This window comes from Trichosurus vulpecula, chromosome 1 (genome assembly GCF_011100635.1).
Source record: "Trichosurus vulpecula isolate mTriVul1 chromosome 1, mTriVul1.pri, whole genome shotgun sequence".
Classification (NCBI taxonomy): Eukaryota; Metazoa; Chordata; class Mammalia; order Diprotodontia; family Phalangeridae; genus Trichosurus; species Trichosurus vulpecula.
Genome location: NC_050573.1, coordinates 26420940 through 26446223, shown reverse-complemented (window position 1 = coordinate 26446223; position 25284 = coordinate 26420940). Strand labels below are relative to the sequence as shown.

The 25284-nt window shown below is 41.5% G+C and overlaps 1 protein-coding gene across 3 annotated transcripts in view; it reads right to left on the bottom strand.

Annotated features, from left to right (window-relative positions):
• Positions 1-460: 460 nt before the first annotated feature.
• Positions 461-25284, bottom strand: part of TAOK3 (TAO kinase 3) — a 244326-nt gene continuing 219502 nt past the window's right edge. For all 3 annotated transcript variants that reach the window (XM_036759652.1, XM_036759661.1, XM_036759670.1), the window contains exons 19-21: positions 23961-24173; positions 1865-2047; positions 461-1286 (exon numbers count right to left, since the gene is read on the bottom strand). In XM_036759652.1, coding sequence (XP_036615547.1) covers positions 1125-1286; positions 1865-2047; positions 23961-24173 — 558 coding nt within the window. In that variant the 3' untranslated portion in view covers positions 461-1124. The remainder of the gene's footprint in view (positions 1287-1864; positions 2048-23960; positions 24174-25284) is intronic.

Below are 25284 nucleotides of genomic sequence, written 5' to 3'. Positions count from 1 at the left end.
TATTGTAAGAAAATACACAGTTTGAAAGTGTGAATAATGTAATATTTATGACCAAGAGATGGGATTGGGGGTAATGGGAGGCGGGGAAGGAGATAGAAAGAAAAAAGATAAAAGGTCATCTGGTTGAGAGACAGTGTTGGATTCCAAATATTGAATTGGAAAAAGGGCGGGGGGGGGGGAGGAAGAGGACGAGGAGGAGGAAGTAAAAAAATTTGATCAGAGAAACAGTTAAAATACAATATGAAAATAAGTCATACCTCTCCTTAAATTCCTTCTATACACAAAATACACGATTTGCTTAAGCCCAATTTGTGCTACTGGGAATCTGTGAGCTCTTTAAATGTATTCACATCCTCTGCAACAGCAGAAAATGATTATGATACAATCAGAATATGCTGAAGGCAAGCGAAACCCTTGCCAGCAGGTTCTTAAAAATCACAATATCTCTGCCCCCCACCCACCCACCCCTCCCAACCCCAATCCCCAAAAAAGTAATTAATATGTCACCACTGATATGTACATCACAATTAGATTCTGTAAAATGTATCAAATTTCTCAATCTTTAATAAAACTTTTTTTAAATTCCTGATGAATAAATACCAAAAAAAAAAAAAAAAGAAAGAAAACAAAGAAAAGGAAAGAAGAATGCAGCAGCTATTTAAGGTGTAAGGCTGCGGATATTGTGTCTCTCTCCCCCTTGGCGTTTAGAATTTTTTTCATCATTATTTTTTTTTTTTGCTTGACTTTCATAGGTTGGTGGTAATGAATGATTGCTTTAAAGAAACATACATCCACTTTAAAAAAATTACTTGTTGGTCGGTTGGTTTCGTTAAAACTGTCTCCAAAGTTTTCACTGAAACATTTTATAATCACATCGATACTGTGACGTACTATGAATAAAAGAGTGGGCCAGGGGGTGGCCAGCACTGAAACTTGACATGGGGGGAGGAAGGGGGCCCCTGATGGAGTAAGAATATACAGGCACTAGTCCGACACGATGTCAGTAAGAGTAAGAGAGAGAGAGAGCGTGAGAGCGACGCCCGTTCCAATGGGGAATGTGGTTTTGCAGGGTTTTAATTTTCTTTTTTCGTTTTTTTTTTTGTAAATGGCAAAAAAATTTAATCTCATCTATAGTCCTCCTTAGGGTAATCTAATGTAACCAAATTCCCAAATCCCATTCGAAGGCTCTCCATGTCAAAAGTTTCAATCTCACGCTCTTGTCTTTCCAATAGAAACTTGATCCTCTCGCTGCGTTCCTTCTGAAGGGCGGCCAGCTCCTCTTCAATCTGAAACAAACACAGGGGCTGGTCTCTTGCAGGCAGGGTCCCTCCATTTCCCAGCAGGCCCACCCACAGCCTGCTCAGCACAAAAGTCAGCCAGGGTCTGACAGGGTCAGCAGGGACCTGAGCTGGAGGCTTCCATCCCTACCAATGGGACCTCACACATCACAGCATGGTAGATTCGTTGCTGCAAAGGACCTCTGAGGACATCAAATTCAGCCCGCCTCATTTGCAGAGGAAGAAACAGGCCCAGAAAGGATAAGTGACTTGCCCAGGGTCACACTGTTAGGATCATAGATCTAGATGGAAGGGACCTCAGAGCCCCCTTATTTTACAGATAAAGAAACTGAGGCTGAGAGGTTGAGGAATTTGCCCAGAGAGCAGATGTCCAGGGGTCACACAGCTAATTAAGATTCTAAGGATCATAGTCCAGCACCTGTACTTTACAGATGAGGAAACTGAGGCCTAGCTCCCATCAGAGGCAGACACAGAACCCAAGTGTCCCAGGCTTTCCCTCCCAGGCCCTCCCAGACCCTGGGCTCCCCACGGAGGGCTCTTGGCTCAGCAGTCCCTGGGCCACATACCTTTTGCTCAAGATGTGCCCTTCGAAGAGAAACCCTCTGCTCCAGCTTCTGGAGCTCGCGCTCGTGCTGGGCCTCCGTCTGCATCTTGATTTTGCTCTGGTAGGCATTGAGCAGCTCCATCTCCTGCTGTAGCTGCAGCCTCAGGGCCTGGCACTCGGCTTCTTGGGCCTCGTCCAGTCTTAACTGGGGGGGGCAGAGAAGACAAACCAGAGCTCACCACTCAGTTTGCCCCTTAATGTCATTCTCCCCTCCCCCATTGGACCATGAGCTCCCTGAGGGCAGGGACTTTTTTTGCCTCTCTTTGTAGCCCTGGCCCCCAGCACAGGGTCTGTTCCACAGGAGGTGCTTGTTAACTTAATTTGACTTCTTAGGAATTCTCATTTTTTGCTGAGGTGGAGAGACAAGCCCTTGGTGCTTGGTGGGGCAAAAGGGTTAAGAAGAGGGAAGCAGTGGCACAGCTGACCCCTATTCTGCTGAGCTCTAAAAAAGTGAAAAGGCAGCTGAGATGGAAGCCCTGGATTAGAGCTTTGGGGGCAGAACTCCTCTGGGACCTGGCATGGGCTTCCCCTGCTAGTTCAGGGCTGAGCTCCAAGGCCAGACCGCCTTCAATCTGAGAATTGTCACCAGTTGTCAGAAGATTTGGGATATCACCAGAAGGCACCAGACCACAAGAGAGTCTTAAAAATACATTTTCACCAAATTGAATTGAAGATGAATTTGCTTAGGACCTCAGGATATTGAGCTAGAGGGGAGTCTAGCAAACTTTGGATCAAACCCTGTTATTTTACAGTTAAGGAAACTGAGGCCAAAGGAAGGAAACCATCTTGTTCAAGGTCACACAAGACAGCCCATGCCAGAATTTGAAGTGAATCTGGGTTTCCATACTGCAAACCTGGTACTCTCTCTTCTGTCCCACACTTCAGAGAGGCAATTCTGAGTAACCCCGTAAATGCCCCATCTGGTTCTTTCTACTGATTTCATGTGGCCCAAAGACTCACCGCGTTCCCCATGGAAAGGTTCTACTAGGCCTCCCTCTAAGCCCAACATTTCTTAGCATCCAGTCCCATGTGATAGACCCGTTTTTTCTTTTCTTTTTTGTCTGATGCTGTGATTTCATCAAAGTGAAGAATTCCTGCTGTGAAAACTCCTTCCATTAATGGTAAGCAACTCATTGGTAACTTTAGGGTCTTAGAATTATGCAGGGGAATGCAGGACCACAGAGAAACAAAAGGCAAAGTCCAGAAACTCAAGACTGGCTTGGGAAGTCCTTGTTTGCTGCCCAGCCAGCAGCCACAGGATGTTGAGACTTAGACCAAAGGTGAAGCACAAGGTTACAGGTGGAGGAATGGGCCAGCAGCAGCCCAGGGGACTGTACTATGGAAGATTCCTGGACAGTAATTCCTGGAGAATAATCTCTTGCTCCCATGCAGATATAATAATAATGATAGCTAGCATTACACAGCATGTACTATGACTAGGCACCGTGCTGAGCGCTATAGAAATACCTCATTTGATCCAATAAACCTGGGAGATAGGTGCTATTTTTCTCATCTTACAGTTGAGGAAACTGAGTCAAAGAAGACATTAAGTGACTTGTCTAGGGTCACACAGCTAGTAAGTGTCGGAGTTTGGATTTGAACTTGGGTCTTCTAGACTCCAGGTCCAAAGCTCTATTCACTGCACTAACTGATTTAATAGAACCACAGTCAAACACTACAGTCTGCTGATGGGTGGCCCTTATGATAGACTAGGTGAATTCTTAACCTGGGCTCCAGGAGCTTTAACAAAATTTTTTTGGATAACTTTTAACATAATTGGTTCCCTTTGTAATCCCGTGTGTGTATTTTATTTGATGCGTTTAAAAACATTCTGAGAAGAGGCGCTGAGGCGTCACCAGATGGCTAACTGTCCAATGGTTCCAGGACACAAAAAAATGTGATGACCCCTTCCTGTGAAATGCTCAGCAGGCCTCAGCCTAGAAATGTGTTTATCCCATACATGCATCTATTTTCCATCTCATGTTGCCTTCTCTGCTTCACACAATGTCCCTACTAATTGCCAAGGTAAGAAAAAAGGTTTTTAGGACAGTTTAAAAAAAAGACATCAGCCCAGTGCCTCTTCTGAGTACTCGAGGGAAATGACATTATAGCCATCTAATATGTAAAATGAAACAGGCCACTCTGTATCCAAGGTGATTTTAAACCACTTCTTGCTTAATTGTTTTTCATAGTCATGTGGAGTGCTTCCTTAATTTCCTGAGGATGAAATTGGTTCAGGATGAAGGGGCAGTGGCTTACCCAGAGTTCCACAGTGAGTCTGTGGCAAACCCAGGAATAAAATTTCCAGAAACTCAGTGCCCAGTTGGTCCTGACTTGCTTTTGTAAATACGTTGAGAGGTGTTCCTATCCTCCCTCCAGGGAGCTGAGGTCATTCTAGTTTAGTCCCTTTGTTTTACATGAAGAAACTGAGGCAGTATAGAGATTTGAACCCAGGTCTTCTAACTGCAAATTTAGCATTCCGACAGGAGGAGAGCCAACAGTGTTGCAAAAAACCAGAGAGGACAGAGTGGTCAAAAGTGTTACAGGCATCAGAGAGGTTAAGGATTGAGAAAAGGACATTAGTAAGACAGCGCGCCTCCCCAACCCGAAGTGAGAAGCGCCCAATTTTAACATAAAGTTCAAAGTCAAGAAATAGGCTGGAAAAAGTAAGTAGACAACAAAAAAAGACTTGACCATGAACAGCTACTTTGGTAGCAGAGAAGACAACAATATGAAAATATCTACAATCAAAGCCTCAAGGTAATATACTAACTGGACACAAGCCCAATGAGAAGTCCTAGAAAAGTTAAAGAGATAAGAGTAGTAGAGGAAAAATTGGGAAAAGAAATGAAAGTGGGCAAGTCACTTAACCTCTGACTGCCTCAGTTTCCTCTTCTGTAAAATGAGGATAATAGAACCTACCTTACAATAACATTTGCAAAGTGCTTACAAACCTAAAAGTACAATGTGTGTGTGTGTGTGTATGTATATGTATATGTATATGTATATGTATATGTATATGTATATGTATATGTATATGTATATGTATGTGTGTGTATATGTACATACACACACACATATATATATATATACACATACACACAAACTATTATTATCAATTAACTAATAATAATAATGATTTTACCTTGAGGGCAGGTATTTTGCTTTGCCTTTGCATGCTCAAATGTTTAGCACAGTGCCTTTCACATAGTAGGTACTTGACAAATATATATTGAATGAATACATTTTCAAAATACCAGCTAAATAAGCTTGACTTCAACTCTGAGCAAAATCCTACAACATATTATGAAAGGGGTGACTAGTGGACGTTTACAAAAAGAAGAGGTGATTACATAGAGCCAGCCTAGTTGCAGTAAGCACAGGGTATGACAGACTCACTTTTCTTTCTTTTTTTTTTTTGACAATTTCCAAACTAGTGTATCTGAGGAATGATATAGATATAGGTTAACTAGGCTTTAGCATAGGATCTGACCAAGTCTCTCATGATGTTCCCCTGGACAAGTAGAGACAGATGGGCTGGGCAAGAGCATAGTTAGGTGGATTGGGAAGGAGATGAAGGGCTAGATTGAAAGAGTGGTCATCAATGGTTCCATGTCAACTTGGTGGGAGGACACCAGTGGAGAGCCCTAGGGATCCTGTGCTTGGCCATGTGATGCTTAACATTTGTCAGTAATTTGGATAACACATGATAGACAAGGAATTCTAAAGAAGCGGTGTGAAGAAATTTATCAAAGAAATGTCTGAGCACAAAAGAAGAGAAGTGAGAACTAGGGAGAACCAGGGGACATTCACCAGGAAGCCACTGGTGAATCTCTACAAAGTGAACCAAAAACCAAGAATCTTCTCAACACAAGGTGAAACCCTTTATATGGAAGAGCACAAACAAGGGTTGAAAAGAATGGGTAAATAATACCCTTCAATGAATTGACAAACATTTATTAGATACTTAGTATATGCTAAGCTCTGGGGATACAAAGAAAGACAGGCACAGTTCTGGATTGCAAGGAACTCACATTCTAATTAACAACATGTAAGTAACTAGGTACATAGAAGATCTATCTATCTATCTTCTCTCTATAGAGATCTATAAATATAGATACACTCTCTATATAAACCTGTTTACAGATCTATAGAGAGTAAATGGGAAGGCACCAGGAGGTCAGGGAAAGGCTTCCAGGTGAGATTTGAGCTGAGTTCTGAAAGAAGCCAGAGGAAATAAAAGGAAGAAGTGAGAGGGAAGAGTGTTCTAGGCTTGAGAGAGACAGACAGGCAAAGGCATTGGGAGATGGAATAGGAACTCCAGGTAGGCCAGAGTTACTGGATGTATTGTTAATGTATTTTTGCTTAATTTAAAGATCTTTCCCATCCATTAATAGGCTCATGTGACCTGCTTAAGTCACATGGGAGCCTAAGTCACATGAAGCTTGTGATGGGAGGAGCTTGCTGAATGGATAGAGCAGAAAGGGTGAAGCAGAACTGAGAGGAAGTGAGGTCAGAGCAGTTACAGCAGAGGGAGAGAGGAAGCAGGCAAGAAGGCAGCTAGCTGTAAGGTTTTGTTTGTGGGAAGGCCCGAGCAGGGGGAAGGCTTTGGGATGGTGCTGCTCCCTGCTGTGATAATGTCTATTAACTTCTTTGTTGCTATGATGGATTCGGTTTACTGGTGTTGGGATTTGGCTTTCTGGTGTCTGAATAAATGTTTTGGTTCTGTTTTCCATATAGACAGTCTGTTATATTTTGTGATTCAAAACTATGCCAGCATATTCATATTTGCCATCAGCACTGTGAATATTGCATTGGTGATACAATTAGTGTCATGAACAGGATTGCAAGGTGTTAGATCTCTATTTGGAGGCAAGAAGGCTTTAGAGGAAGACATGGATATCCCAGGATGGGAGGATTTACCTTATTCATCCCTAGCAAGGGAATGGGCTAAAAGCACCAGACCCTGTGAAAAGTTGGAAACCAAGGCTATGGAAGGGAGAACCTAGAGATTTAGAAAGATGTTTGCAAGAAATACCAATAAAACCAGGGAAAGAATTGGCAGAAGTAGAAGAGGCTGGGGTTTTACTAACAGGTTGCTGTATTATATAGAAAAGCAGAGACAATCTGCTGAAGGAGAAAGCTCAGATGGAAAGAAAGTTGGCTGGTTTGCATGGGAATCTTTCTGTGTCACAGCATTTGGAGTCTCCTTTAGAAGAGCAAGCTGGAGGATCTCAGGCAGTAGAAGAAAAAGCTGTTCATTTAGCTAAGACGAAGTGAAAAACTAACAAATTGAATGTGCATGCAGCATTTATACAGGCTGAACCTAGTTGCCACGACGACTGACAGACTATGTGGGAAAAGAACAAAACAATGTTAGATGAGACTCTTCAAGCAGAAGTTCGTCTAGTGCTAAGAATTAAACAGGAGAACCAGGGTGGAAACACAGTGTTCAGGGAGATACTTGAGGATTTTACTCAGTAGGAGGTCACAGATATTTTGAGTCAGTTCACCCAAAGGATGGGACAATCATTGATATCTTGGATGGTGAGAATCAGTGAGGAAGGGGCTGGAGGATTATCGACAGATAGTATGGATTGCTTGAAATGCATAGGTATTAGAATCCTTTTGTACAGTAAGCTTTTAGGGATCACCATATGCTAAGAGGTAACAATACAATTTAGCATCAGAAGGATGCAACAGAAAGTATACTACTGATTCCATGTGGCCTAGTGGAGACAGATTCTGGTATTCACCTAGGGACTGTATGAGAAAGTTAAAGGAGGAGGTAATGAAGATAGCAATTATGACTGGAAATGCCAGGGTTTATTGTGATACTGTAGTAGCAATTTAGATTTGACAATTTTTCCCACCCATTAACAGGCCATGTGACCTGCTTATGTCACAGGAAGCCTAAGTCATGTCTGGTGGAAGGAGCTTCCTAGCAGGAAAAGGAAGTTATGTCACAGGAAATGCAGAAAGAGAGGGAGAGAGAGCAGTTATGGCTGCTAATGGCCACTGTTGTGATGATTAGAGCTGAACAGTCTGACTAAGCTGTACTGTGAATTTGTCTTTGGGAAGACCCCAGCAGGAGGTTGGAGAGGTTTTGGGATGGTGAGGCTCCATGTTGTGATATTGTGTATTGAATGTTTTACTGCTCTGATAGATTGGATAAATGGCTTGTGGGATATGGTTCTCTGGTGTCTGAATAAATGGATTACTTCTACCTTCTATGTGGAGAATCTCATATATTTTACGATATGGAACTACATAGGCATTTTGACAATTATCATCTACATTGTTATTATTGCCTTACTAATATAGATACTCGCTTGGAAGTCTCTCATAGAAATATAATAGTGAAGACAGATCCTCCTGCTTATTAGCACCTAGTTCCGACTCTACTAATTGGGCAGACAGGGCACCCTCTTTCAGAGGTGCTGGATAAGATTTCACAGTTAAGTGACTTAGGGAACTGGGGAAAAGATAAATTTCCTTGATAGAGAAGAGTAAATAGCCAGTGGATTCAAAGTGAGAATACATTGACAAGAAAAGAATTGTTTAATGCTCTATTGAGAGCAGCGGTAGATTTTGGAAGAATAGATGGTATTCCAACTAATGAGCTATATAAAATGTACTGAGGAAAAGGGGCTTAGTAGTAGATGAAATAGGGAAGTAAGAACTGCCTCTACAGATGCTCCTGAATCCTTGTATCTGAGTTTGTCACACCTTCAGGGAGAATAGGAAATTGGCTGAGCTCCAGCACAGATTAAAGAAATACACAGACGGGATTACAGACCCCATATCAATTTGACCATATATTGGAAAAATGGATCAAATACTGTAACCAGGGCATTAATAGATACTGGGGCAGAGGCCTCCCTTATATATGGAAACCCTGATAAGTTTAGATATGGGACACCTATTACCAGGGGCTGAAATATCAGCCAGACAAGTCAAACTAATGATGAAAATTTGACAATTTCCTAAGAAAGAATATACCATGGTAATTGTACCAATTCCTGAATACATCATTGGAATAGATATATTGAGAGGCATGACTCTAAATTTACCTGAGGGGAGATACCAATTTGTAGTAAGGAAGATAAGAATTAATACAGTGTTAGTGGGAAAAATAAAAATGGACCCAGTCACTTTACCTGAACCTTCTGAAGTAATTACTTTAAAGCAGTATCATGCGCCATGTGGGCAAGATGAAATTACCAATACCATAAAGGAATATGTTGAGGCAGAAGTGTTAGTTCCTACAACCACTTGATGGAATAATCCTGTCTGGCCAGTACAAAAGTCAGATGGGATGTGGAGAATGACAGTGGATTATAGACAATTAAATAAGGCGAATCCTCCCTTGTGTGCTGCTGTTCCAGATACTGTTACCTTATTAGAAAGGATCCAGAAATATTATGGGACTTGGTACACAGTTATTGATTTGGCCAATGCTTTCTTTGTAATCCCAATAGACTCCAAACAATGGCACCAGTTTGCTTTCATGTGGCAGGGCCGACAATATACTTTTACGCGATTGCCACAAGGATATCTGCATAGTCCTACTATTTGTCATAGGATTGTGGCTGAACATTTGAATGAATTAGAGCTATGTGGTGTACAGCTTACCCACTACATAGATATTATGATACAGGGAGAAAACGTAAAAGAAGTGGAGAAGAATTTGACACTTTTAATTGAGCATATGAAAAGCAAAGTGTGGGAAATTAACCCTGCAAAGATTCAAGGGCCAGCTCAAACCATAAAATTTTGGGGTATACAATGGAATAAGGGGCTGCGAGAGATTCTCCTGCAAGCCTGACAAAAGATTAAGGATTTTCCTATCCCTACCAATAAGAAAGAGGTCTAAAAGTTTATAGGATTATTTGGATGTTGGAAGCATCACATTCTACATCTAGGACAGATTTTGAAACCCTCATATAGAGTTACTAGGAAAAAATATGAATTTGACTGGGGACTTGAGCAGAGTAAATCTTTTGAAGAAGCCAAGGCTTTGGATTTATGGCCTATGCAAAGTAGGCCAGTGGAAAAAGTGACTGTACAGGAAATATGCAAACTGGAGTTTATGGCAAAAACAACAAAGCTGAAATGTACCCTTAGGATTTTGGTCTAGGAAACTCCTTTCATCTGGAATTCAATACACCCCCTTTGAAAAGCAGTTGTTAGCTGCATATTGGGTTTTGGTAGAGACTGAACAACTGACTCTGGGCCATGAAGTGACATTAAGGCCTGGAATCCCAATTATGACCTGGATAATGAGTACCCCAGCTTCCCACAGAATTGGATAGGCACAAGAGGCTAGCATAATTAAATAGAGATGTTATATTCAAAATAGATCTAAAACAGGCAAAAGTGGAGTTTCTGCTCTGCATGAATCTACAGCAAACATAGATACTGAGGGAAATGATATACCCCCTGAACCTAAGCAACAGTTGGTACAGTCCTTGGTAAAATGGAATGAGGGATATGATGATTAACTGAAGAACAAAAGAAACATGCATGGTTTACTGATGGGACAGCAAAATATTTGGGCCACAAAAGATACTGGAAAGTGGTAGCCTATAACCCACGTACTAGGTGGACTTTGGAAAGTACTGGGATAGGTGGAAGTAGTCAATACGCTGAACTTATGGCAGTACATCAAGCTATTAAAACATAACAAGGAGGACAGTGTCATATATTCACTGATTCGTGGGCAGTAGCTAACGGGTTAACTACATGGATACCCATATGGAAAAATCTAAACTGGAAATTCATGGCAAACAAGTCTGAGACAAAGAATTATAGGAAGATATATGGGACATGTCTTTGGTTACTAATTTGTCAAATTTTCATGTAGATGCTCACGTGGCCCTCACCACCCCAGAACGTGAGTACAATGCACATGCTGATCAACTAGCAAAGATTGCTACTCAACATATTGTCCCTACTCTGATACCAACTGATGATCCGGTACTAGCAAAATGGGTCCATCAAATGGCCAGGCATTTAGGGGTCTAGGCCACACACCAGTGGGCACAAGATCAAGGTATTAGTATCTCTCATTCACTGTTAAAACAAATAGCAGAGGAATGTTTTATATATATATATATATATATATATATATATATATATATATATATAATATATATATATATATATATATATATAATATGTATATATATATATATACATATTTCAATTGGAAAAGGAATGAACTGCTCCTTGGGTAGTAACTGGGGAGATAGCAAAGGGAAAAGTTCCAGCCCAAATTTGGCAGATAAGATTATACTGGACCCCTACCCCAAGAGAAAGGATGCAAATTTATATGTACTTGTGTTGATACCTATTCAGGTGTACTAGTAGCTTGTCCTTATAAGAACACGACCCAGAAAAACACCTGTAAAACTCTAGTTATCATAAGTCTATATTATGGAACCCCAATGAAGATTCAAAGTGACAAAGGGTCATGTTTCAAAGGTAATGAAATGAAAATGTATGTTAAACAATATAGAGTGGATATATCATATTCCATATTATCCACAAGCATCTGGGTTAATTGAAAGAATGAATGGACTGTTGAAAGAACAGTTAAGAAAGATAAGTTCTAATAATTTGTATCAACATTGGAAGGATACTTTGTTCACTGCTTTACATAATTTGAATAATAGATCATTGGGAGAAAGTACACCTCTGGCCAGAATGATGACCCAAAATCTGCAAATTAGAAAGCAACAAATACATAAGATCCCAAATATTGAGTACTGGACTGTGAGGCAAGATGTCTCAGTTCTGTATCCAGGAATACCTGGTTCGGCAGGATATGATTTACATTGTTTAGAGGACTTTTGGTTGGATAGAAAAGAAATAAGAAAAATCTCTACTGGAATATGTATGAGAATCCCTAAGAATCATTTTGGATGGATATTACCTAAATCAGGATTAGCAGCTCAACGAATATGTGTATTGGTTGGAGTGATACATTCTAATCATCAAGGAGAAATTATTGTGACATTTCAAAATTTGGGTGAAGAACCTATACTGTTTTGTAAAAATGATAGAATAGTTCAGGTGATTATTATTCCTTGTGAAACAATACCCCTTGTGAAAACTGACCCTCCTTCTGAAATAACTATCAGAGGAACTGAAGGGTTTGGTTCTACTGACATAATAAAATTGGGAGCTAAAGTATGGGCAAAACAGAAGCCAGATGATGTTCCAAAGGCTGTGGAAATTATAGCACATGGGAAGGACAATACTAGAACTGTTGTTTATTCAGGAGAAGATGATTACCGAATTGTGCCCTTAACTCATATATTCTACCATGAATGAGGCTACGATAGTGGGTTCATGGACTCCAGGAGCACAGCTGACCCTATATCTGCCCTGCTTCTAGTTATTGTTTTCTTGTTTCTTTTTGTATTTTTTTGTCTGTTAAACCTGTTTGCTAGATTTGTTTCCTGCAGGCTTAGTACAGTCCACCTGCAGATGCCTGATCATTTAAGCCAAATATCACCCCCTCTCCACGACTGTGATGTGTCACCCTTGGACCTGGTGTTGACCAAGCTCTGGATGCCAGCTAAAGAACTGACCTCTTGAATGAGACCTCTTGGGGCGGGGACAGCTCTAAGTCCAATTTCAGCAGGTAGTAGATGTGGAAGAAGAGACCTCCGCTCCTTACCCCAAGATTTTGGGCCCCATTCGTTTGAGAGGGGAATGATAGGGTGCTTGTGCTCAAACCCCACCCTAAGATATTGCTTTATGTGCTTATTTTGTGTTATCCCTGTTATATTGTTGTAAAGTTCTGTTGATACCAGTTGCCCCATTGGCCTACATAATGTATAAGGAAGATCTTGAGGCCAAAGATAATGATACTGCAAATTTGAAGATCTTCTCATCCATTAATAGGCCCATGTGACCTGCTTAAGCCACATGGAAGCCTAAGTTACATGAAGCCTGTGGTGGAAGGAGCTTGCAGAAAGGGTGGAACAAGAAGGGTGGAGCAGAATGGAGGAAGATGGTCAGAGCGGCTGGAGCTCAGGGAGAGAGAGGAGGCTGTGAGTGTTTGTGGGAAGGCCTGAGCAGAGGGAGTGCCCTCTACGTTGTTATTGTGTATGGATTTCTTTGTTGCTGTGAAGGATTTGGCTTTCTGGTGTTGGGACTTAGCTTTCTGGTGTCTGAATAAATATTTTGGTTCTGTCTTCCATATAGAGAGTCAGTTATATTTTGCAATTAAGAACTATGCCAGCATATTCATAGTTGCCATTGGTGCTGTGACTATTGCATTGGTGATACACTGGATTATAAAGAATATGGAGGGGAGTAAAGTATAAGACCAATCTAGCTTTTGGTCTTCATGGCAAAAGGGAGTAGCCATCCTGGTGAAATCACAGAGCCTTTTGACTTTTTTTTTGAATAAAGTTATAGATGACACACTTATCAAGTCTGCACACAAAGCTAAGAAGGCCAGCCAATACATTTTTCAGGATCCACAGGCTAGGATCTTGGTCTTACCCCGAGGTTCAAAAATTGACTTTCTAAGTACAAGCCAGGCATGACCTGACCAGACAGTGATTTGTGTGAAAGAGATCAGAGGATTTTAGTGGATGGAAAATTCCTTGTGTGTCAACTGTATGATATGACAAACCCAAAAAGTGAATGCAATTTGAAGCTTCATGAGAGAGGTGGAATGTTGAGGATTAGGGAGGGTGATGAGCCTGCTGTAGTTTTAGGAAGGACATTAATAGGCTGTAGAGTGTCCAGAAGAGGATGGCAAGGAGCCTCAAGACCATACTAAAGAGGGAGAAAGGAAATTGGGCTTTTTCACCTGAAAAGAAAAGACTGAGGTAGATTTGAGGTTGTTATAAGAAAAAAAAAACACTTCCTACCAATTTAGAAGTATGCAAAAGTAGACTGGGTTGCCTGGGGAGATGGTGGGTTCCCCCTCAAGGCCTTGTTGGGGACATCTTGTTCAGGTATGGGTTGGAGTTGGTGGCCCCAGAGGTCCTTCCCAAAGGAGGAATTCTGGGATTCTGATTGTTTTTTTTGGTCCCTATTGATAGAGTAAGGAGCACTGGATGGAAGTTAGAGAGAGAGGTAGATTTAGGTTTGATGTAACAGCAAAACTTTAACCATTAAGTCTCTTCACAACCTGGCCTCAACCTGCCTTTCCAGCCTTATTACCCACCATTCCCTTCACTGCAAGGTCAAACTGAATTTCTCACTGTTCCTCATATTTGATCCCCCTCTTCCCCCTTTTTCTGGGCCCTTGTCCTGGTTCCTGTACGTGCCTGGAATGCTCTCACTCATTCCTCCCACTCTCAGGATTCCTAGACTCCTTGGATATTTGGCTCTGCTGACACCTTTTACACAAAGCCTTCCCGAGTCGTATCTATTTTGTGTTTATCCATATATGTGTGTGTGTTTTCTCCCCTGATTAAACGTATGCTCCTTGAGGGCAGTGTCTGTTTTGCTTTTTATCTTTGATACCCAGTACCCTAGCAATTATTATTATCGAACGAGACAATAATTAGAAAGTTCTTAACATAGTGCCTGGCACATAGTAAGTGCTACGTAAATGTTAGTTATTATTGCTGCTGTTGAATGAGATCATAATTGTAAAGTTCTTAGCACAGTTCCTGGTATATCGTTAGCATTATATAAATGTTAGCTATGACGATGATTAAATAAATCATATCCATATGGATATTTTTATGTTAAATAAAATTAGAAGGCAAAGAAATTGTCATTAAATGGAAGAACAGCTCACAGGTTCTTGGGGAGATAAATACAGTCAGGTCCCGATTTGTGTGAAAAATGAATCCCTGGAAGTGGTTACACATATTTGCATTCACACAATTTAAGGTTATAATTATGTAAAATATGGTAATTGGTTCCAGCCCAATATAATAATGCAATCACTTCCGGGGATTCATTAGTCACACTATTCCGGACCTGGATGTACAAAAGCTGGTTTTATCTAGTGTTCAAAGTCAACAAGAAGCATAATTTCAAGCACGGATCCCTTGGTCACCTTTATAGGGCCCATACATGATGAGTACGGGTGAAAAGACTACGATTATGTTCCAATAACTGCTCCAAAGCAAGTCTACAAAGATCTCGAAAGGACCTTCTCAAGCAAGTCAACATTGAGCTGGGTACTCAGTGCCTTCAGTGCAAAAGTGGCCACAGAGGAAGATGATGTAAGATACGTTGGAAACTAGAGTTTGGTCTTAAACAACCTAAGAGGTCACAGGTTTGTAGATTACTCAGATGCCTCGACTCTGTTCAAGATGAATTATCATCGTAAAAGACAAAATGAATAATGTCTCCCCTAAAGATGGGGGACAACTCACTGATGTGGGAGCCATTCTAGAATCAGGTAGCTACGTTGTAGTTAGACCACTGGCTGGTTAGAGCACAAGTCAAAGTAAATACCAGTTAAGGATGGAGATGATACTATGTGAGATCATAGTGCTCTCGAAGCATCCTACCTCAACAAGCTCTTGGCTCAGAAAAATGCAAAGCCACTGAATCAGACTTTTGTCAATTCTTGGAGAATCTATCAGGGTACTTGAACCTGAAGGTACCCAAGTTATAGGAGGATCTCTATTGCTGGAGACTCATAGCAGCAGCCAAGTACTTAGTCCACATCTGGGATATCTGTTTGCACCCTCATCTGCTGCCCTCTTGGGATGAGGCTAAGGAGCAGGCACTGACGGTGGCTGCTTTGGCCCCTGAGGGCCTCATCACCAGTTACTATCTGCCCCCACTGATATCTCACAACCATAGAAGAACCAAGTCCTCACAAGGAGTGACTCTAAACAGATTCTGTGCCAAAGGGCACTCACTGTGCCAACGTTAACTCTGAATTTCAGGCACCAAAGGTGTCAGGGGGCCTTTATTTCTGGAGACTCAAGAGTTCAGGAAACCAGGGCTTGGTTTATATGTGAGGTTTCTTCTGAGTGTGTGTGTGTGATCCTCTGACATCTTGGGATAGGGCCATAGACCTAACAATGAACATGATATCAATCTGGTCCCAGGGATCTGACTGGCAAGTGTTTACTGGCTCAGACATCGATTAAAACACCCTGCTGCCTTCAATTTCTGCTTTCATCAGTTCCCCTGGGATCAATTATCATCTTTTTGCAAATGATTCCTAGCTCTAAATATACAGGCCTTGTCTCTTTGATGAGCTATAGTCATGCACCACCAACTGCCTCTTGGATATCTTGAACTGGCCCATAGACATCTCAAACTCAACATGTTCAAAACAGAACTAATTTTCTTTCCTCCCAAGCCCTGCCTTTCTCCCAACCTCTCTATTACCGTCAAGGGCATCACCAACCCTCCCAGTCACCCAGGCTCACAACCTAGGTGTCATTCTAGACACTTTGTTCTCTATAGTGCCCCCCGCCAAGTCTTGCTGATTCTGTCTTCACAACATCTCTTCTATACATCCTCTTCTCTCCTCTGACACTGCCACCATTGTGCAAGGCCTATTATCTCTTGTCTGGACTATTGCAACTGCCTACTAGTGGGCCTGCTGGCCCAGCTCTCTCCCCACTCCAGTCCACCCTCCACTCAGCTGTCAAAGTGATCCTCCCAAAGCATGTCAGACAGTGTCACCCCACTACTCAATGAATTCCAGTGGCTCCTTATTATTACCTCCAGGATCAAATATAAAATCTTGTTTGGCATTTAAAGCTCTTCGTACCCTGGTCCCTCCCTACTTTTCCAGCCTTCTTACATTTTTCTCTCTTCCATGTACCCTATGATACAGCTACATTGGTCTCATAGCTGTTCTGTGACCCAACACTCTCATCTTCTGACTATATTTTCACTGGCTATTCTCAATGCCTGGAATCCTCACCTCTGTCTCCTGGCTTCCTTTAAGACTGAGATCAAACTCCACCTTCTCTAGAAGGCATTTCAAACCCCTCCCCCAACTAGAGCCTTCCCTCTGAGATTAACTCCCATTTATACTATATAGTATGCTATATACTATATATTACTTCTATTATATACTTTCTCTTTCTCTTACACATATAAATTTTTTTTAATCCATTAGACTGTGAGCTCCTTGAAGACAGGGGCTGGTTTTTTGCTTTTCTTTGTATCCCCAGAGTTTAGCATAGTGCCTGGAACACAGTAAGAGCTTGGTAAATGCTTCTGGCTGACTTCCAACCCCACATCTCCAGAGTTTGGGGTGACAAGCTATGGAAACAAACGTATCTGCCTCCAACTCATTCTATGTTCAATGATCACAGAACTCCAGAAGATGGGGACCCTGATCAACTGATTCTCTGGATCATCTCCTGATCCCTTCATTCCTGTGACTCAAGAGTGATCATTTTCTGAACAGAATATCCTTTTTCCCTGATGCTTCTCCCAGTTTGGTTTTTCCCATCCTTACTCACCTTTGCCCCACCCTGTTCTAGCCCACACTTTCATTTGACCTCCTGTTCCATCATACATGATGGAAACCCTTTTTTACCATTAAAAAACTCCCCTTGAGAAGGTCCAGGTGTTGAAGTAGATATTTGTACAAACAAGGGGGGGGATTATAGGGGAATGGCTGACATCTGAACCTCACTCTTATCTGAACTGGGTAAAGAAGGGAAGAGGACAAACACATATAAATGAGTACAAAATACATCTTACTCAACAGGGAGATGGGAGAAGGGAAGGGAGAGGAATTAGTGGGAGGGATTAGTCTTAAGCAAAGAAGTCTCTGAATATGTGGAAAAAATATAGCTCTTTTTGAGGGGGCAAAGAATGGGAATATGAGAGGGTGTCCATAAGTTGCAAATGCCCGAATGAGTTATAGTATATATATGTGAGAAGAAATAATGAAGGGGATGATATCAGAGAAGCCTGAAGAGATTTGTAAGAATTGATGCAGAGTGAAGTGAACAGAGCCAGGACAAACATTTTTACAGTGATAGCAATATAGTAAAGAAAAACAACTCTGGAAGAATTAGGAACTCTGCCAGCCACAATTCCAGAGGACTAATGATGAAACAAGCTATTCACCTCCAGAAAGAGAGGTGAAGGACTCAGAGTGCAAAATGAGACATTTCTAAAAGCAGTTTTGTTTTTCTTTTGCTCTTAGTATGTGGGGGGAAGGAGAGAAGGCAGATTTTTATGGATCTGAAAAAAAACATAATTATGAACAAAAATATTAATAAACTCCTCTTGATCCTGGCTTCCTCTCACACCTTCTTCATCTTCTGTAGCTCCTGGAATCTTGATTCTCTCCCAAGTACATAGCATTCCTGGTCACCCTCTCTCTTTTGGGTGGCCTGTTGTCTCTCATACATTGACACTCTGGGCCCCGCAGAGAAAGGAGTGGATTTACTCCTTGCTCTTCCCTGCCCCCTTTAGAGCCTTCCTCTGCCACTGTCATTCTGTACCCTCTCCTCCTCTGACATTCACTCCATTTAAGTCTTTGCTGCCATGATACAACCAGTGTTTAGGTCATTCTTCCTCAGTTCTCAAGGAGTTCAACATCTGACTCAGTCTTCCTCCTCACATCTCCCTCTGCCTTCCCGCTCAGTGACTTTAATACACAGGTTGATATCTCCTCAAAAACCTTGACTTCTCAGCTTATCAATCTTCTCAACTCTCAGGGGTAACACCTTCAATTGACCTTGGTCATCCACATTGACCTCACCAGTCATAACTGCATAACCTTAATGTTCTTGACTCTGAAATTCTCCTTTCTGATCATTATCACCCATCCTTCCATTTATCCCTTTTAAATCTATTCTTTGTTTTCTCAATCCTTTATATATACACGTTTGTTTGACCCTATTAGCTTGGGAGTTCCTTAAGGGCATGGACTGTCTTTTGTCTTTCTTTGTATCTTCAGTGTTTAGCACAGCACCTGGCACATAGTAGATGCTCAATGCTAGTTGACTAACTCCTTTCCTGTTCTCCCAATCCATGACCCCTTGTTTTCATAATCTTTTTGCTGGCTAGTTCCACTATAAGATGAAATTGACTGTAAATCAACGTAAAGAATTTCACAGGCTCAAAAAGTTACTCCACAAAGACAAAGTGAGGGAGGTGAAACTAGATAGTAGTTGATCTGAAAAAAAAAATCTGGGATTTTTTTTGTGGTCTGAAAGCTTGGTGGTATGACATGACGGCCTTTTCTGGCAATGTAATTTCAGGCTGCATTTTAGCAGTGTGGTGACCAAGGCCAGGGAGGTGATAGTTCTATTGTATTCTGTGCCGGTTAATCACATTTGGAGAATTAGCTCAGTTTTGGACATTTTAGAAGGCACTGATAAGGTAGAGAGCCGCCAGGTATCCATTATAGGCATATAGGCATTATATGATATAATGGGTAAAGCAGTGGACCAGGAGTCAGGAAGACCTCAATTCAAATCTGGCCTCAGACATCTAGGAGCTATGTAAGTCTGTCTCAGTTTCCCTATCTGTAAAAAAGGGACAAAAGTAGCACCTGCCTCCCAGGGTTTGTTGTGAAGATAAAATGAGAAATTATTTGTAAAGTGTTTTGTAAACTTCAAGTGCTAGCTTATTATGACTGTACCAGAGACATGCACCCAGGATGCTGGAAGGCCTATATCATAGGAAGGTCAACTGAAGGAAGTGGATATTGAGCCCCAGAAAAGAAAACTCAGGAAGGATATAACAGCTCCCTTCATTCCTTGATTCCCCTCCGGGCCCTATTTCTGACTCTCCAGAGGATGTCTTTCTTCACCATGCTCCAGCAGTGTTCTCACTCTGGAAGCTGCCTTGGCCCCATAGCCCCTTCTGATTGGTCATTTCCTTCCAGAACTTCCATTTTAAAGGAGGGCCCCCAGGCTGGCCATATTTATTCCTTTGTCCCCTCTGGGCCCTGCTCCTGACTCTCCAGACTTCTTTCTCCACTATCCATTCTCTCCTCTCCTCTTTTCCCTCACTAGAATGGAAGCTCTTTGAAGGCAGAGACTATCTTTCCTTTTGCTTTTATTTATATCCCCAGAACTTGGCACAGTGCCTGGTATGTATTAAGTGCTTAATTAATGCCTGTCATTTTGCCTTGCCTCAGCTTCTCCAAGGACTTGAAGGGGGGCACATTTGGTCTCAGGGAACAGAACTAGGAGTTATGGTAGAAATCACAGAGAGCACAAGGTGAACTTGATGTAAAGAAAACCCTTCTAACTCTGAGAGTGCTAACACAAAGGAGAATGGGTCCCCTTGGGAAGTGACGGCCTCCCCATCATGGAGGCCTTCAAGTGGACAACCTAGGTTAGATCTGATGACTTCTGAGCCCTTCCCTAGGCTTGTCATTTCTATTTCTCTAACGTCTTGTGCCGCTGTCCCCTTCTCTCTACTCACTGTGGTTTAGGACCGTGTTCTCTCTCACTTGGACTCTACTGTAATAATCTCTTACTTAAATTGGTCTCTCATCTTCTAGGCTCTCCCTACTCTAACCTGTTCTCCACACAGCTTCCAACAGAATAACAGTGATTGTAACAATTATAATGATGATAATAATGACAATCACAGTGGCGATAACCACCATTGAGGCAAAGCTAGAGAAACACTTGATCCGAGGTGTCCCCAAAGTCTCAGTGCGCTTTTAGTCTATTAAAGATTTTATTTTATATCATTTGAACTTCACAACAACCCTGTTGGGGAGTTACTACAGGGATTAGTATCTTCATTTCCTAGCTTAAGAACCTGGAGCTCCAGGGTCAAAGAACTGACAGAAATCTGTGGTCAGATCCAAAACCAGGTCCAAGGTTCTATCCACTGCACCACCTAGCTGGCTACATTAGACTCCTGCATGCTCTCCAACTTACCAGTGATGCCAGGTCCTGTACTGCTGTCCCCCCATTGCCATTCCTAAGGCATAGGTCTAACCATGCCACTCCCCCAGCCTTCTGCTCTCCAAGCCTCCCTATTGACTTGATGGTAAATCAAAACTTGGACTAATACTTTAGATGCCCTCGTTCCCCACCTCCCCAATTGGACCCCAACCTCCTTTTCTAAACTTATCTCACGTTATTCTTTTTAATGCACTATCTGTTCTAGTCAAACTGGCTTCCTCCTATCTGGCCCCCAAACTCAATATTCCATTTTCCACCTCTGAATTTACATACAACTCCCATGCTTGGAAACTTATCTGGGTTTCTCAGAATTCTTATCTTTGATGCTCAGCTCCATGAAGTTTTCCCTTATCCAACCAATTTTTAATGTTCTCTTCCTCCTGAAATTTATCTTGTCTTTACTTACTTGGGTACAAGCTGTATCCTCCTAGAAGTCCTTGGGAACAAAGACTATTTCACTGGCATCTTTGAATCTCAAGGCCCTGGGCCACTGTCCAGCACATAAATGTTTGTTGAAACTTTCCATGAGAAAAGCAAAAGAACCCAAGGTCCTCTTTATCCAACAAACTTGTGATCTCCTTGCCAAGTCAAGGGCTAAGACTGCTGAGGGAAACACTGATTTTGAATGTAAGCTCATGTACAAAGCATTGAGGAGGAGGAGGGGGAGGAGGGAAAATTTTGAACAATATTCCCTCACAAAACAGTGAAAAGCAGTGGAAGGGAAAACGAGTCTGAATGAAGCTTATAACAAGACCAAACAATGCCTGATCATGCCAAGAACATTTACAGATGAAACTGGGTGGCGGACAACTGACTGATGATGAAAAGTAGAAATGGTCCTTCAGTGATTGAATCTTACCACAAGTAATAGTGGGGTGAACACATTTGGCTTCTAACCCTTCAGCCTTGGTGGGCTATCTCAAGAAAGGAAAAGGTCACCTAAGAAGACAAAGCTGGCAAGAGTTCTGACCACAGACATACAGAGAAGGTCTGGGTTGGAGGAGTCAGCTTTTGGGGAAACTACATTTTGAGAAATCTCAAAGGCTGCAAAATTTCTTTAGCATGCAAAAGGTCATAGAGGGTACTTTATTTTATTTTTACCTCAAAAGACAACTGAGATGATATGAGCAATCAGCAATCCCTATGCCCACTTTCTCATTTCTATAAAGTTTTTCTAAGAATAAACTATGCAAATATCAAAGGAATCCTTGATGGAAGTAAGAGAAAGGAGCAGGCGGGCTTTCACAGACAATTTTCTCTAGCAGATAATAGCTTCACAGCTACAGTTTGCTGACAGGTGGAGGGAATATAAAATCCCATTTGGTCTAATGTTGATTTTATTTTTTAAAGAAGGTATTTGGTCTTATCATAGAAGCATAGAATTTGATTTGGAGGGGACGTCAGTGGCAATCTAGCTCAAGTCATACACTAAAGGAATGCCCACTATCTCATAACATTGAGCAAATGGTGAATATGGCTCTCCTTCAATGAGGCATCTCTCCCGAGTATGGTAACATCATACAAGATTCACTGGTAGCTGCAACTCTACAGAGATGATTTTGTTCAATGATCCTCTGATTCTCACTATTAAATGAAACATAAACCACACATCTTTGCCAAAAGCATTCACTACTGTCATGGAAGATGTCCTGAACAAAGTCCAGATGGAAGAGGGATTCCTCACGGAGTAGGGATTCTTAACTTGAGTTCCATGAACTTAAAGAGAAGATTTAAAAAAGACTTCCCTAGATTACCAAAGGGACCCAGGACCCCAGAAAGGTGGAGGATTTCTGTTCTAGAGCAGTGGCATCAAATTCAAATAGAAATGGATTCCTATAGCTGCATTTTGCCTTTGAAAATCACCAATTTACATCATATTGTACTGTATTTTTGTTTAACATTTCCTAATTACATTTATAATTTGGCTCTGTCTGCTCACGTGGGCTGCAAATTTGACACCTCTGCTCTAGAGTGTAGAATTCTATGGATGTTCCTATTTACCAGAAATAATGGACTGAAACATTGCAAAAGAGATAGGTCTAGCTAGGCGTACCAGAAAAACCAAGTAGGAAAAGAATGCCCATTTCCCAGATTATGACCTATGGTTAGATGGCCAGATCACTGATCATTTAGTCCATTGGTATACTGGACTGGCACTGCAGATGCACAAGGTGGGTCGAGAATTGAACAGAAGGAACATGGCATGGCAGATCGTATTTGGGAAATGACATAGTATTTCAGTGATTCCCAGCTGCTTCCTGCCACCCAAGCACATTTTTTTAATCCCTGCATGCCCCAGGAATTTTAATCAAAGAATGCCATGTTCTCTGAAGAAGAAAGTTTCAGGTTCCCAATGAGACAATGGAAAGATATGTAATGGGCATACGCAGCCTGTTATCCAGAAACTGGGCACGGAAGAATTGGCATAGAAGATGTCAAGGGCATGGGCACCTTTGAAAAAAAAGGTGAGAGCAAAAGATAGCACACAGACAAGTCACATGTTGTACTGATTTCTACAAAATATTACAAAAGAAAAAAAAGCCAGCAATGGAAGACCTTAGCACATTGGGCAAATCCTTTGTGGAGGTTTCGTGACGTTTTGGGACAAAAAGTGCATGGGAGAGGGCATGGATGGGTTGGCACATTGCACAACAGAGGGAATTTTCTCACCAATGGGATTATGGAATGATACCGAGGTTTCCCCAGTGGTTTAGTCAATGGGAGAAAGGCACATGCTACTGAACAGAACCTTATTCTTTTGGTTGTATCACTGCACTTTTAAGGCGGTATTAGGGAAGGCATTTTCCCCTTGGTTTCACAGCTGGCAACAGGATAATGACTAGGTAGATACTGGGATGACCTAGCTTATCATTTCCCCTGGTCTACATTAAAAGACAGCCTTAAGTAAATGCCCTGCTGGTGCCATGTGTCACAGAGCTAGAAAGAACCTTAGAGATCAGCGGATCAATGAGTCGATCTCTCCCATTTTACAGATGAGATAACCGAGACCCATGCTCTAGGTTTGGCTTTCTGTTGGATCATTAGTCTCGTTGAACACAACGCCACCATCATCCCAGTCATCCCAACGACTAGATAGCAAATGAGAGGCTTGAGGCTGTTCACCAACTTCTCGCAATTGTGGGATCTGGGAGTCTGGAAAGACCATTCCATTTGGGAACATTTTCCTGAAGTTTGGCAAATGCTTACCGCTTGAGAGGCCATCATTTCATTAATACTTTGCTCATACTGTTCTGCCAAAATGGCCAGTTTCCTTGTCTGCTCATCTTTCAGTGTCTTCAAGATTGTTTTGTGCTCATTCTTTGGAGTAACTTCCAACTGGTGATTCTTGAGTGCTTTATACTGTTTGGTCTGGACTTTGCAAGTGTCCTGAAACTGCTTCTTTATCTGCATCTCCATGGCCTGCATGGAAAGATGACGGAAGAGAGATAAGGAGGGAGTCGAGTCAACAGTAAATGCACCAAACCTTCATTTTTATGGATGAGCTAAAGCTACTAGGAGCATGGATGTCTTTTGCTTCCATGCAAAATAAATTCTATAGCTCTATATACACACTTGTCAAGTCAAAAGTATTTATGAAGAACCTACTATGTGCCAGGCACTGTTTTAAGCATTGGAGATACAAAGAAAGGCAAAAATAGACTTACTGTTTCCCCCAGAAAAATCTGAGTTCCTTCAGAGTATTATTCTTTGTGTCCCCTGCCTCTTAGCCTGGCACATAGTAGGTGCTAAATAAGTGAGTACTGGTTGATTGTCTCTGAATCCCGAGTCCTTAGCACAGTGCCTGACACATAGTAGGTGCTGAAGCTCGTTGACTGAGTGATGCTTGATCCACTGTGTGATACTCTGATAGATGAAAAAATATGACTTATTTATGATAACTACAGACATATTTTGTTTTAAATAAATAATGGATCGTAGATAGAATTTTCAAATTAACCTACATGAAAGTGAATTGCTGAGTTAGGACTCTGCCTTCCCAGCAAACAGAGCACCATGGTATTACAAAATCTGGCATATGAATGGGCACTACCCTAATTCCCATGTCTTGGCTGTAGTCAAAATGGAGTATGGGACTTTTCAATAACAAAACACTTCAAACATGTGAAATACAATGTATGAGGATCAGGATGTCTATACCAGCAGTGTCAAACTCAAACAGGCTGCACACCAACTTTAGAAAACCAAATATTAACATTATCTATGTTTGTGGCATTTTAAATGGTTTTAGTTAACTATTTCCTAATTACATTTAATCTGGTTCTCCCATTGGGCTTCATGTTTGATACCCTCTGGATGACATAGATATTTATACATAAGACTCGATGAACCAACTTTAATTCTTAGACTGATGGTATTTCCTTTGTATGTTATATTCATTGGATTCGAATACAAAAAGAAAACAGAAAAATAAATTCAGAGGTAATTTCTTCCCATCTGATGGCTATATTAGCATCCAGTAATTATCAAAATACTTTTTTTGGCAAGGGAAGGACTAGCTTATTATTATAAA